The sequence below is a fragment of the Populus euphratica genome, unplaced genomic scaffold (assembly GCF_000495115.2).
Source record: "Populus euphratica unplaced genomic scaffold, PopEup_1.0 scaffold75.1, whole genome shotgun sequence".
Taxonomy (NCBI): Eukaryota; Viridiplantae; Streptophyta; class Magnoliopsida; order Malpighiales; family Salicaceae; genus Populus; species Populus euphratica.
The window spans coordinates 867,114-881,862 of record NW_011499866.1 but is presented as its reverse complement, the minus strand read 5'-3'; the positions used below and the strand labels follow the sequence as shown (position 1 = coordinate 881,862).

General features: G+C 34.7%; 2 protein-coding genes across 4 annotated transcripts; both read right to left on the bottom strand.

Annotated features, from left to right (window-relative positions):
- Positions 1–2,044: 2,044 nt before the first annotated feature.
- Positions 2,045–6,939, bottom strand: LOC105126172 (NAD(P)-binding Rossmann-fold superfamily protein). Of its 2 annotated transcripts, none has more exons than XM_011026950.1 (12): positions 6,748–6,939; positions 6,535–6,675; positions 5,954–6,002; positions 5,677–5,694; positions 4,687–4,802; positions 4,487–4,600; positions 4,063–4,113; positions 3,458–3,546; positions 3,302–3,362; positions 3,145–3,222; positions 2,848–2,958; positions 2,045–2,446 (listed from the first exon to the last, which is right to left on the bottom strand). In XM_011026950.1, the coding sequence occupies exons 1-12, from the start codon at positions 6,871–6,873 to the stop codon at positions 2,321–2,323; spliced, it is 1,080 nt and encodes a 359-aa protein (XP_011025252.1). In that variant the 5' UTR covers positions 6,874–6,939; the 3' UTR covers positions 2,045–2,320. The 2 variants fall into 2 exon arrangements, with proteins under 2 accessions (XP_011025252.1, XP_011025251.1); XM_011026949.1 differs by having other exon boundaries at positions 2,045–2,449; positions 6,748–6,937.
- Positions 6,940–7,763: 824 nt separating this feature from the next.
- TOP6B (topoisomerase 6 subunit B) lies at positions 7,764–13,640 on the bottom strand. 2 transcript variants are annotated; one of them, XM_011026947.1, is made up of 19 exons: positions 13,249–13,640; positions 13,106–13,158; positions 12,911–13,008; positions 12,718–12,823; positions 12,488–12,625; positions 12,282–12,333; positions 12,093–12,157; positions 11,560–11,666; positions 11,192–11,294; positions 10,968–11,053; positions 10,675–10,871; positions 10,471–10,586; positions 10,243–10,328; positions 10,000–10,072; positions 9,353–9,444; positions 9,100–9,238; positions 8,920–9,014; positions 8,637–8,811; positions 7,764–8,205 (listed from the first exon to the last, which is right to left on the bottom strand). In XM_011026947.1, exons 1-19 carry the CDS (start codon positions 13,340–13,342, stop codon positions 8,059–8,061), a joined length of 2,022 nt encoding a protein of 673 aa, XP_011025249.1. In that variant the 5' UTR covers positions 13,343–13,640; the 3' UTR covers positions 7,764–8,058. The 2 variants fall into 2 exon arrangements, with proteins under 2 accessions (XP_011025249.1, XP_011025250.1); XM_011026948.1 differs by lacking the exon at positions 12,911–13,008.
- Between the last annotated feature and the right edge of the window lie 1,109 nt (positions 13,641–14,749).

Sequence of the window (14,749 nt, the reverse complement as noted above, 5' to 3'; positions counted from 1 at the left end):
TTTTTACTTTCTATTTATATTTATCAAGTTTTGTTGAATTACTACACTACCCCTCATTCATTTATACCTACACTTTAAGCCACCAAGAGCTTTATTGTATTTTCCTACTTATTTATTCAAAACATTACAAGATTACATGGAAGAATTTCTAGCCAAGAAGGGGACCTTCAGATTACATGGAAGCCAGCAATTATGATGCAAGAGCTGGAAGCAGAGGAGGGAATCGATTTTGTGCTGTCACCTTGTAGATTGTCCATACCCAAAATTACCATTTCTATGATAGGCTAGCTTCATGGGGCCAGAATTGAATTCTTGACAGTAACATGTAACCTATTGTACCCAGTGTCATCAATGTTTTGTGCATGATTTTGATAAGAATATCGGAAATGGTATGTCCAATCTTTTTCATTCACAGTTGAGAAAATAATGAGAAAGAAATGGAGTTAGGTGAAGTTGGTTTTGAAAAGGGAGCTGCATGCCTTCCTATCTCTGAAGTATGTGCACATTCAACCCAATATCATCTCTAGCTTGCCGTCATGTTAGGTTTTGCTACTCACCTGTACTGGAAAAGGCAGGAACTCTGATGTTGAAGATTACAATTTCACAAAACTTGTAAGACTTTGTATGTTTGTATATATTAAGAGTTTTGTGAAAATGATTCGATCCCTAGGTTTAGTTGAACAAACTGTTCTGTGACGACAAAGAAGGAAAAAACTTGCGATGAAGTTGAGTTGATTAGGGTTTGCAACTTAATCTTGAATGTTTTGATCTTGACACTTGGGGATGTCAAATCTGGATTTCCATTAGGTGGAGATTGGGGGAAAGGATGGTTTAGAATTGAAAATGATATATCTTTCATTGTTTTACATTCTAAAATCCAATCGAAAAGGAATTTAATCATGATACGAAGAACAAAATACAAAATCTTGAAGTTTGATGTTACCCTCCCTCTCTTAGTTGTTGTTGTTGTGGTGGCTAGGGCAACTGGACTAGGACTGAATTAATATATGATTTCCTTCATGAAAAGATAGACCAGACAAAAAATATCACTTGTTTTTTCCCCCCTTCTCTTCTTATAATCTCTCTTTCACTGGGACACTAGAGCTAGGCTAAGTTGCTGTCTGGCAACTTGCACTTTGTGCAGTTGTAGAATTGCAATAATGAATTGCTGCTACCACCTCTGAGAAGCCATCCAACAATTCAATGCTATAGACATGGCCAGTGTGCTAACATGCTACATTGTACCCCGTCATTATTTGTTCTATCCTATTCAAGAACTGACCTGGAAAAGGGTTTGTGTTGTTAGGTCACTAGATAAACTATTTTTATGAGAACAGCGGTAATCTGGCTTGGTTTGGACAGGTCAACAATTCAACTAGAAACCCGGCTTGAGTGGGGCTCTAGGTTTCATGTTTTTCAAATCAACTCACCAGGTCAGACCAAGTTCTACAACTATACTATAAATAGATCCTTTAAAGGTGTAAATCAAGGTAGAAATAGTAGACACTCTGTTTGTAAACTTACAGATTTTCATGTTTCCAAATACAAATGTACACTTTTATTGCCAGTTTGTCATGTATCAACATGAAAGAAGGCAAGAGTAAAGAAACTACGCCACTAGATATGGACTTGCACTTTTCTTATACCAAAGAGTCTAGCAGCATCAGTCCAGCAAACTAAACGCAATTTCCTCACAATACCGCTAGACACCAATTCAATGTGGTTGTGGTTCCCCAGTTATTAGTTCAGTAATTGAAGGTGGTCTGTCAAAAGACTGATAGAAGACAAGAAAGGAAAAAAAACCCTACAGAGTGCAGTTGTGGGGATTCAACTTCCACACCATGATAGAAACTATCTTCTTGCTCGGTTTAAGTCTTAGCATCTTCGGATTAATCTTCGCATACTGAGACAAGTCTCTTCCCAATCAGGTTCTAGACAAGCTATCCATGCTCATGCTAGTGCATTTTACATTAAATTTCTTTCTCGAGGCCTCATTTTAGATTTGAACATTAGTTGATAAAGTAAAGAGCAAACCCAGTCGTAACCTAATCTGAGGGAAGCTCCCAAATACATTTTTAAACGAGTCTGCAGCATTATTTTGATTCAATACATCAGTTTAAACAGTACTCATGCAATTTTCCCCTCTCTAGCATACGCACTATTTATTCTTAAGAAATATGTATTATCATAATAAGGATACATTCATCTTAAAAGTTGTAAATTTCTCCATAGCATTTCAACAATATCTCCTTTCCCTACCCTTCTGTTTGCTAGGTCTCAGAAGTGTTTTTAGCTGCGTGAAACATGATGAAATTGGTCCTTAAAACTTTTTCACCTGAACTAGTGCTCCATTCTTGTTACCGGATTCAAGCATTGCATCTAAGACTGCAACATCTCTGGCTCCTTCGATAAAAGAGAGTCGAGGCTCAACTTCGTAGCTACTTCCCTTCTGTGACAGATAAAAAGGTATTTAATTGAATGCATCAGTTAAAGCAAGTAGCATTCTAGCAGAATCATTAAATTTTAATTCCTGTTCAGTTAAAGAAATGGAAGTTTTAGTAATCTAACAACAGTTAACTGAGAGATCAGGCTGTTGCTGACGAAAGAAGGCAACAAGGGTTAAAAAATGAACAGTAAGCTCTGAATTTCCAACTAACAGAATGTTTTGCTGTCAATCAAATGAGTCAAATTCCTCCAATGTCGAACAAAACAACCGAGCTAGGTAATCTCCACTCAAAGCACATTAAGACTAATAATAAAAAGCTAAATGTGAAGACTATCATGTTTATGGTTTATGTTTGAAGCAAGCCGTGACAATGCACACAGGAGCTTGTCATCTTATATTACCTTAAGGTTGGCCTGTGAAATGTCATGTAAAAATGCCTTCAGTTCAGCGGTCACTCCACTAAATGGGTAGAAGTTGCTTTTACAGTGTCCACCGGCTCCATAAAAAGAAATCTGCCACAGCATTGTAAGATATCAAATGAAGGTTACTTCTCAAATATAAATGCTACAAGTTAAAGGTAAGAAATCAATTATTTTGAAATTTAAAATTTAGCTATATAGCTCAGACAAACTAAGATCCCAAGACTTTTGCCGCCAATGAAGATATAATTGACCACAATATATTGGGTTTTGGCATACCGTGTAACCATGCTGTCCATCTTGGTTTCCACGCCCAATTTCCACTGTTCCGTTTATGCCAACAATTCTCCATAATATCTAAACGAATCAAAATAAATTAGAAAGAATAATTTATTTATCAAGAAGTTTGAAGTAACACCATCAATTTACCACTTGCCTTGGGTGATTTGGAGGATACAACCATTGCAAAAACTCCGGAACATCCATTCTCCAGGTGACTAAAATAGGAAAAGTTCATGCAGTGACATTTATGCTTCCAACAGTATCAGGAAATGATTTGGTTGAATATCAACTTCATGCATAAGAAACTTACAAAACTGAGGATATGTTATCAGGTGGAGGCAAAGTCGTATCCACATGAGAGGTCATAGCTGACACTGATGTCACCTCACATCCAACAAGCTGTTCAATTGAATAGAAATGCATAATTTAGAAGTCAAATCTGGATAGAGGGCAATAAATAATGATTAACATGCAAGCCTAATACCCATTTAACAAGGTTCAGGTGGCCTCAGTTATACAAGCTCTATTTACACAGAGAAACACTACTGATATAACATTTGTGGTGTGTCCAGAATTAAAAGCATGCAAAGGATATAAGAACATTCTTGATATAGGAACAAGATTTTGGAAAACTATAATTGTGTGAATGACTTAAATCTAGGACAAAAATAACAGCAACAGTGTTAAAATGGAGGAATGAGAGCGAAAGGAGAAGCGCCATTAACAATAAAACTGTAGTGTGATACATTGCTAGCACAAAATTCAGAAGACCATATGTAGTCCGTGATATTTTATAAAAAAATATACACTTAGGAAGCCTGTGATATTGTAGTAGCAGAACATCATCTTTTAATAAGGATACCAGGAACCAATGTCACTATTTATCAATCAGGTATATTTAAAATGCGATGTTACCATTCTCAGTCCTGCAATGAAGTGCACTCCCATGTCTAGAATGAAACCCCCCTGCCAAAACAGCAGATGCACTAGTAAATAATAGCAACGGTAAATGGCTTAAGCATGGTAAATCAACTAGTTTCCTATCAAGCATGCAAGGAACAGATTAAATTAGGTTCCATTAAGATATTTACTTCAAGTAACTGTAATAGACTACTGCAATTTGCATCAGTCAAGCAAGAAAAGCAAAGTTCTGCTATTTGTTGGCATTGTAAAGGAGCATCTCACTCTAGAAAGATAAAACTACTCCACTCAGATTTCAGGGTATATTTCTCGATTATAACATAGATAGAAGTTGAAAACATATGAACGTTAATAAATGCTTTTAAGAATCAGTAAAAAATTCTGAGTAATATAACTCAGTTATATTATCAGTACAAACCGTGTAATTCCGCCGCCAAGAGCTTGAGAAGTAAGGGTTTGCGCTATTCATTGATGCTTCAATTATAAGTTGGACGCTCATCATTTTCCCAATGTCAGCCAATAATTTCTTGCTCTGTGAAAGCAATAGCAAGTATATTGGAATCTACAGTATCTTAATATATTGAACATCAACTCAAATCAGATATTTGAAACAATTACCTCTACAAGTGCAGGTTCAAACCTATAGTTCTCTGCCACAGCCCAAATTGGATAACCAGGTGAATTTGCACAGATAGATTTGTAGCTTGACAGGCTGGTTTCGATTTCACTAATAGCTGCATTATCCAACCATTATCCGTATGCACACAAACTCAAACTTTATGAGCATACTGTATGCATAAAAGTGTTCATCTTGAACAGGGACTGCTAATGAATATGTTTTTGGCCGGAGATTTCTTTCAACAGTGAAAAAGCTTACTACTAATAGATGCAAGCAATCCTAGTGCGATGGGTGAATATGGGACTTTGTTTGGCTGGATTTAACTTTCTTGCAAACAAAAGTTCTAGCAGTCTTCCCCATCAATCTATGGTGGGCAGATAAGATACTAATTATGTATAGTTCAGAAGGAAAAGAGAGTTACATTGATAATAGAAGCATATTTTCTTGTCCAAAACAATGCCACTATCCAGTTATGATCCTGCCAAACTGAATACAATCAAACAATGACTCTGTTTGGACAAATCTATTTGTGTGAACTTTCTGCTCTCAAGACATGATTGGCCTTTGTGGTTTGAAGCAAGGATGGCCCCTGTATATATTCTTATAAAAAAATAACACAATAATCCAGATCGATTATTGGTATGATCAGATAATGATCTCACACATCAATCTCAGCAATAAATGTCTTCATATCTCTTTTATCACCTACTCCTTATTGCAGAATTCACAGTTACATTTTATCTATTCTTCATACTGTTTCGCTACTGACCTAAAAAAATGAAGAACTATTCCTAGTGCCACTATATCAATTTGTAATATGTACATTAAATTCAATAGCATGAAAAGAGTTTCTATGCAAGAGAATCTATATGTGCAAGTGTTTTTAAACCTGCAAAAATTCCACATAAATTTAATCTAGTGGGATGATTTCTATTCTTAAATATCACGGAGAGGCTACAAACAACCAGAAAACATTGTAGTTTACTTACAAGATGCCGCTGGTTTCTCTTCAGATCATCCAAGTTATTCAAGAATTGCAGATGACATGCCAAAATAAAAGAAGATTAAGAACATTGCACAAATGAGAAATATAAATACAACAGCAATATCAACAAAAAATTCACCAGTAAATTATCCATCTTTATTTATTATTCAACATTTTTTAGATTGTTTTTGGTTAAAATTTGGGAATGTCTTAGGAAACAACCCACATCAATCTGAACTTAAAAATGCCTTCATTTTGCGACTATTTAAAGCTTATATTACCTTGGAGGACATGCTTCCCTGCCTTTAGTAGCTTTAGTGACATATCAACCTGCATGAATTAGTTTATGTAAGTGAAAAATTTACTGAAACATAACATGTCAAAGCAAAGCAAATTCCTTAAAAGAGATGGAACATATAAGATGACATCCAAACTGAAATCACAGGATAGTCTGTTGAGAAGATTTCTCTAAACACGGCCAAATCTCATCGCCAGACTCCAGTACATATATTTATCATTTGCCATGTTGCCTGCCCAATTTCTGAATTACATTTTAGCTTTGCAATAAGCTTATACTGACAAAATGACTAACAGATAGGCTCCTTCTCGAAATTCTTTATAACCAGCAATGAATTCGATCATTAAGAGTCAAATTCTTGATTCAGAACTAGAGAATTCAGCAACCAACGCATGGAAATGCAACAAACAAGAGCACCATGGTAGCTATGATTTTACAGTTACTTGTTAAAATTGTTAAGAAAAATCAAAGATCACTTAGTGGCAGCCATATCAAGGAAGATTCTAAGCCTTATCACCATAAAATAATCAACATTTGAATAAAGAAACAAAATTGATGACACACCTGATATTGTGCAGCAAGAACCACAGCAACACCAAGAATTGACTCATCTTGAATGATCTCATCAAGACCCTTATCACCCCATTTGCATTCCACACCAGGAAAATGCTCCTTGGCTACCTCCACTGCTTCTCTTGCAGATTCCTGAACATGTAAATAAAAATATAAGCAAGAAATATAATCAAGAAATGAAACGAGTAATGAGCAATGAATCACCTCAGAGCGACTCCAGATGGATTTAAGAACAAAAAGATGAGAGATCTCAGCTAGTCTTGGAATGTATTGAGTCTTGACAAAGATGCCAGCTCCAAGAACGGATATCTGGGGAAGTTGGTTTGCCATTTCTTGAAAATCTTGGAAATGGGTTCTTGACGAGAATGATATTATAATGAATATATAAAGGAAAAGAGAAGCACAAAATATGAAATAAATTTTGCTCAATGTTTTAAGAATGTGTTAATTTAATCATATTTGTCATTCTCGTAAATCAATTCAATAATTTATTAATTTAAATTTGGACTAAATTTAGTATAACACTAGATATTTTTACTCAAAATAATATTGTTTTTGTTAAAAAAATATAACCTAGTCTCGTTAACTTATATTTTAAATATGATATAACATAATATTTTTATCAAATTTATATTCTTTTCAATTTATTTATTTGTACTTTTTTATTTTGGTAAATATGGAAAAAGTAATGCTGAGTTTGATAAATACTAGTAAAAGAATTATTTAATCATCTTTGATCTTTGATGCTATAGAGATCAAACTAACTACGTATGCTAAAAAGAATTGTGGAAATTTGTCACAAGAAATATTGACGTTTTGGATGTGGTTACGCAAGGTAAGAAAATTCTTGATGTTGGGTCTTTGATTGAGAGATAGATTGACAAAATGTTTGACTACACAACTACGTGAGCTAGTTGAATTCTTTTTTTTTTTTTTAATTAATATAAATATTAAAATTAATAATTATATAAATTAATTTTTAATAACTCTGAAAATTTATAAAACTGCAACCGATAATGTAAAAAAAAAAAGTAAATTTATAACCTAACCATTACATTACATCACTCAAATCAGAGTTAATAGCTAGTTGAATTCTTCATTCCAGGCTTTGCTGTAAAATCTGTCCTGTCATGGCATGGCAGATCTAACCTTGGGACCTGCCGACCAAGAGTTTACACCGATTTGGGTTGAAGACAAAATATAACAAAGAAAAAACTTTATGATTTGCCAAGTTGATCTGCTAGTCTAATCAACCTGGGCCTGACTCTATTAAAACCCAACCGTGTTTTAAGCTCTTTCACAGCAGCACACAGTTTCTTCTGTTACAATATCTATCATGCTACAAATTGTAAATACAACAGCAGTTTTAACAGATAATTCATACAATCACATTTGATTTTAAGGCCGCAGTTTAATCAGATACAAGTAACAATGAAATCGACTGTGTAACCAGAGTTTTGAATCTATAGTAAGCAGGCAAGGATGAAGGTATTCGAAGTAAGTCCGGACGCATTCCTAACATACTAGTCTGAAAACAAAGATGGGACTTTGGAATTCGATGAATTTATTTTCAGGATCAAGGGTTTGGATGAATATATCTTCTCTTGGTTCTTCGGTCACTCCAGTTTGCGTCGCGTATTCCAATGCCATTTCATAGTCCACCTGCAAATAAAATTCATACATGTCAAAGAAATATAAAATTTACATGCAAGGGAAAGAAAATATGCGAGGGAGGACTAGGATAGCGAGGAAATTTGACTTGAAATCGAAACATGGGGCTGTCATAAGCCTGCCACATAACCAACTGTGCTGGAAAATTGAAAGACGGATAAAATCTTTTCCTTGATGTTTCTAATGTCAGTTTTCAATACGTAGCAACATCTTTACATCGTTTGATTAGAATCCCGTGTTGCTTGATTAGTTTGGCATATTTTTACCAAAGAGTTGGAACTTGGTTTGGCAATAGGAGAATCTTATAGTCTCTAATCCCCCATTATTAACGCAACAGCCATCCAAACCATAGCTAGGATGCACCAAAAGGCCATTCAAAATTGTCAGTGATGGAGGATCCACAAGTTTCAATTAGACCTCACCTTTTCAACATGCTCAGCAAGCTTTTCCTTGATTGTCTCTTTTGTTATCAAATTAGCTGTTATGTTGCCAAGTATTTCCGCTTCCTCGCCACTGTAACGCTTCTTCTTTGATGCATGTGACTGTGACATGTGTTTCAAAACATCATATACAGCATTGGTAGCATCAGGAATATACCTGCCAGTGCATTAAAATTTGGTTTCAGACTTCAGTACATGCAAATAGGAAAAAGAATGGGACATTTTGGCAACTCTTGAGAGAACAGGTCAGGTCAACAGGAAGTACCTGCTTAGATTTCGTTTTCTCTCCTGCTGCTCACGGGCCAGCATTTTCTTTATAATTTTGGATTTTAGCTGGATGCAGCATTGCTGAATGGCAGACTGGAAGGCTGATTTTATTAGCTAGCTTGTAAATTTCTACTGCTGTGATCAAAATGACAGAAACTGGGAATAAAAAAAAAACCACCTTCACAGCTGTAGCTATCTCATTAATATCATCTCCAATATACTCCTTGCCAGTCCCTTTAAAGGGGATTTTTGTGCTCACGACACTGACAAAGACACCAATTTTGTCCTGCGTCTGGTTAATCTTGTAACTCCCCCAACTGAAAGGACATTTTAATAAACCATTTTGTTGCATTAACTGTGAGAACATTCCATCTGTCTCCCACACCCACCCCAAAATTATCAAAAGAAATGGCTGTACTGTTATATCTTACTTAATTCTCTTAAGTGCAGTCCTGGTGACAACATCTGCACCTTGCTCAAATAGAAGTGGAATGCGGTTTGCAAATCTAAATATGTTCAAGCCCTGCAGTTTAGAGAAATAGTTTTGCAGGATAATATCAGCTAGGATAGAAAATCAGAAAGAAATTTAATTAGCATAAAGCATGAAATACATCAGACCAAGGGCATTAAACACACCATCACAGAGTTTGCAGAGTTGTATTTAGAAACCCACGATCAAGTATCATGCGCATGCAATTAACATCACATTGCTTTTAAGAAGCTAACTGGCAAACCAGTGCCTGATGCTTTTACTTCCATAGATGGAATAGTAATTCCTTAATTTATTTTATTTTACCAAAAAAAAGTAAATTGTTAAGCTCATAAACCAACCCAATAAATACAAACACCTGTCTATTCAATTTCACAAAGCATTCCTTATAAACTGGGATGTACAAACAAGGTCCAATTGTCCCGAAAGTAACACAAGCGAGCACTTTCAATGGTGTTGGTTTGTGAATCATAAAAGTCCTTAAATTCCTGGTTTTAAGGTGCTGGATTTGATCAAAACCTACACATATTTCCTAAGCTAGCCTGATTTGTTTCATCACAATCACAATATTAAGATAGACACACTTACTTGCTTAACATCCTTTCCACCCACACTGACACCAGCTTCTACAATAAATGGGTGACCCTCAAATACTTGAGCACTGCATATAATGGTGTAGTAAAGAAAGGCCAAATTTAGAACATTGTGTATCCATTAGCAGAAAAAAAGATTAGTAATATTTTTTTGGTTCCGATACCAATAACTATTTTACCATGCAGGTTGGCTTTAGTTAAAAGAAATAGATATAGGAAACAGAGATTCGAACACAACCTGCCTGAATAAGTTGCAACCATATCTGGATGTAGCTCCTTTATAATTCCAAGACGAAGATTGTATTCCCCTGCAGGACTAAGACACTGAAAATGGCTTATCAGTACTGTGCTAAGCTATAAAAGTTGTATTATACAAGTAGAGCACCACAAAGTATGAAGTAAGGACAAATCACATCAGCAAAATCAATGGCAAATAAATTACATTCAAAGCCTAAAAGCATCTTACATCACCAGTAGGGTCGTCAAACTTGGCTTGGCGAAACAACTGATTGATGCGAACTATCTGCTGATCAGTCAGAGACTTTACAACCATTTTTGGGCTAAATTCTGGACCCATTTCCCCTAAAAAATTGGGAAGGATTATTGTTACAATCACAGAATTTTATTGTTGAATTGCATACTGAAAGAATGTAGATATTAATTTTCTCACCAATTAATCGTTCAGCAAGTGACTTTCCTATGTTTACAAATTCATGCTGTAGAAACTGCAAAAGATTCTGTTTTGAAGTTTCCGCAATGAGGCGTTTGATCAGCAGTAAATCAACAGATGATGGGTGGTGTTTTGTCTCGAGAGGAACTGGAGGCATCACATCAGTTCTCCGTGCAAATTTTATAGTAACATTCTTACTGCAAAAAATGGAAGTAGCATGTGCTTAATAGAATGATGATGCACAAGAATAGATGCATGAATGCGCACATGAGAGAGGGAGAGGGAGAGCATACTCTGGTGCATCTGATATAAATCTGAAAAGAAATTGGGCATAAGGAGTGATAACAGCCATTTGCCGCATGTAATGCAATATCTTGGACTGCACATACAGGACAAAACACCACTATTAAAAACTTAAAAACAGACCAAACAACATTGCTGAACACAACTGCAATGCATTGCATAAATTCAAAGTGTACAACGAAATGTTAACATAGGCAAATTATGGTCTACATACACGATAAGTTGTCCAATTTCCCTCAATAACAACTTGAATTTCAGCTCCATGCCACCAATCATCATTGTTCCGTTTTTCATGTAAATGAATGTGAGGAATGTTCCTGGTTATTTAAAAGAAGCACCATCAATAGTCTGATAGAAGCTATAACCTCAAGCATTTTTTCCATAGAATTAAAAAGTCCCATATATTCTTGGAACTAAATATGAAACTCAGCACAAAAACGCATGTGGATATGTAACAACAAACACATAAACAGCCTAAAATATAGAAAAAAACCATCACTTATGAAATATGTAACATCCATGTTTATAAGACGATCCTTGAAAACACTGTGCATTCTGTGTGTGCCTAAATTTGAGTCATACCGATGAATATCTATATCCAGCCTGCAGAATGAAATATAGCTTTGGGCCTTCATTGATGACGAGATCTCTATAGGAAGCCCTGTACTCATTTTAGACCATATCAATGCCTGCATAAGTAAAACACAGTAATTTAACATTAACTTCTAATCTATAACATGATAATTAAGTGTCAAATATGTGGACCAAATCAATCAAATAAACTTCTGAATTGAGACTATGAAGCATTGTAGCTAAAAAAGCTTCCCTTAACTTTAATCATTTGCCAACAATCATAATATGGACCATGTTCATTTAAGGCAGCATCAAAATGGCCAATCCATGATCATACGATGCAATTTAACTGATATTTTGTTATCCAATTTCCATAAGGTGGTTGCACAGATTCAAGGATATATCCCAGCACAAGAGCTGGGGGTGGAAAAAAGCAAATATAATGATGATGTAGAATAAACATTCGTGGGATAACTTATTCCAAATGGCAGTAACAAAGATTCATAGTCATGCATGCAGCAAACTGCAGAGAAATTCATTACCATTTTGGCACCAAGACCAAACTTGCCACGAGTCTGCTTGAGACCATACTTTGTCCCGGACAAAACTGCATGCATAAGTACACTCAAAATCAAGCTCGTAAAAATTATGGTAGTTTCAAATATTTGTTCGTATTTAAGTAGCTATTCAAATCTACATGCACAAACATAAGTTGCCAAGTGACAACCAACCTCGTCCGAACATATTTGGGATATCATCATGTGGCATTCCTTTTCCGTTGTCCTGCATATAAAATCAGTCAAGAGTCATTAGAATTCACACCTTCAAAGAGAATTTTGGCAATAACTCAGAAACACATTAACACCACCACAAAATTAGGAAACACGTATGAAACAACAAATACTAGATAAAACATTGAGTGTAAAGTAAATCACACCTTGCATGTGACTCTGTAAAATGAGGCCTCACCTCGACCCTTCATGCCCTTCATAGTCGATTGTTCTTTTACTTTCTTCCCAAGAGCAGCATTCTTCGCTTGCACTTCTTGAGCACGAGCTTCCTTCGCCAATCTTTTCTGCACAACTCAAAACACACCACAAACAGCTTAATTTCAACAAACTGCCAAAACCCAATATCAGAATCCAGAATAGAACCCAACACACACACCTCACGAGCCTTAGCAGTCTCGTAATCATCATAAAGTTGCGCATCAACACGCTCTCGATCAACAAGACCAATCATTGAATTAAACTTACTTTTCCCTATCTCCTCACTGCAACAAACCAGATAAAAATATGACCAAGCTTAATAATTCACACATTCACATACATAAAAAAATATCATAAACTAAAAAACTGACATCGTAATTTCTACGACAGGAAGTTCCGATATCGATTCCGCCGAATCAAGCGAGTTTTCTACAAGTTCTCTCACTGTAGTATAAAGAGATTTCCCTGGCTGAAATTCACAATAACTTTCACCCAATCAAAAAAAAAAAACACTAGCTATCAAAACAATCACAACGAATCTTACATTATCAAGACCTGAAACTTACATTATCAAACCCGGCAATATTCTTGTTCTCTGCGAAAAATTCAGCTGGAGATTCTGCAAAAAAAAGAAAAATCAAACTCAAAAAACAAAAGGGTCTAACAAAAATGGGGTTTTTATAATGAATCCATAGAGAGAAACACTGACTTTGTTTGAGAAGGCTTTCTTTGGGTTTCCTTGGAGTCTTTGATTTGCCTTTCTTTGTTTCATTTTGGCTTTCACTGCTTCCTCCAATTTCCATTCGAAAAATCCACAATATCAGACTCTAAATCCGAACGGCTCCGATTAAAATTGGATTTTTGAAAAAAAAAAATTGTTGATTTTGTGATTGAATTAATTTTTTCTTTTTCAGCAGGAGAAATGCACAAACCTAATATCACAGGGTTTAAGAGTTTCTAGAGGAGTTTGGTTATGCAGTGTGGTGAGATGTGGGGGGGAATTGTGTGTGTGTGTTATGCTCTACGGTTGTGATTAAGAGTACTTCTGATTTGAGTTGGTTGACGGTTCAGATTGGAAGGGAGTTTATGGAAGGGTGGTGTTAGGGCTAAAGAGTATAAGAAGCTTATGTGTGAGCTCTACAGCCAAATACTGAACTGTAAAAATATTTTCCCGCCAATAATCTAGACGTTTTATCTTGGAAATGGGGAGGATAACCCTACACAGACATAATTAAGATGCAAAAAGGGGGAAAAACAACTGATGTTTTACGAGAAAATCATAAAAATGGAGTATAGCATGTACTTCAACCAAAGAATTCTAGCATACTTTTGAAATTTTACTGGGTTGATTTGTTTTAAATTATAGATTAGGATGGCAAACTCAAGTTAATTTTAATTATTTTATAAAAAAAATAATTAAAATAATATTGTTTTAATATATATATATATATATATATTAAATATTTCAATGAGTTTTATTTAGATTAATCAGGTTATAACTAACTAAGGTAAATCAAATTAATTTTTTTTTATTTTTTTGAAATTTAGAGCAATTTAAATCGTGTATTGCAAATCAACCTTGACTAATGACTAAAATAAATTAAATTAATTATTTTTTATTTTTTAAAATCTAAATAGATCCAAATCTTGGATCAATAAATCATAATAAACCTACTAAATTCACCTAGATTTTATAACTTGAAATTCAAGTAATCCCTTTACCATGGCTTCATTTTTGTAGGGATCAAATATTGCTAGCGTTACATGATGTGAGAAATATTTTAACAGAACAACTAAACTGCAAAATTTTACTTGTTTTTAAGTAAAAATTAATAATGAAAAGTATCATCATTCTTACTTGGTAATGTAAAATTAAAATTCCTACAGTCAATAAAAAACAAAATTTTCCCAGTTTTTTTTTTTAAAAGCCGAAAATGTTACTATCCTTTTAACGACAAGAATGCATTGAAATACATGACTGGTTCGTAGTCAATGAGATCGGCTTTTAGTCAGCAGGTTATGTTTGGTGGGTTTTTTTATGATGTTATTTATATGATAATGTTCTTAAGTATTTGTAATAAATTTTCAAAAATATATTAATTTTTCCCACAAAGAATATATAGACTATATTAATTAATTGGGCTAAGGACATTGATGGTTGATGTGGAGATTCTAAGCTATATTTTAATTAATTAATTTAATATCAATCT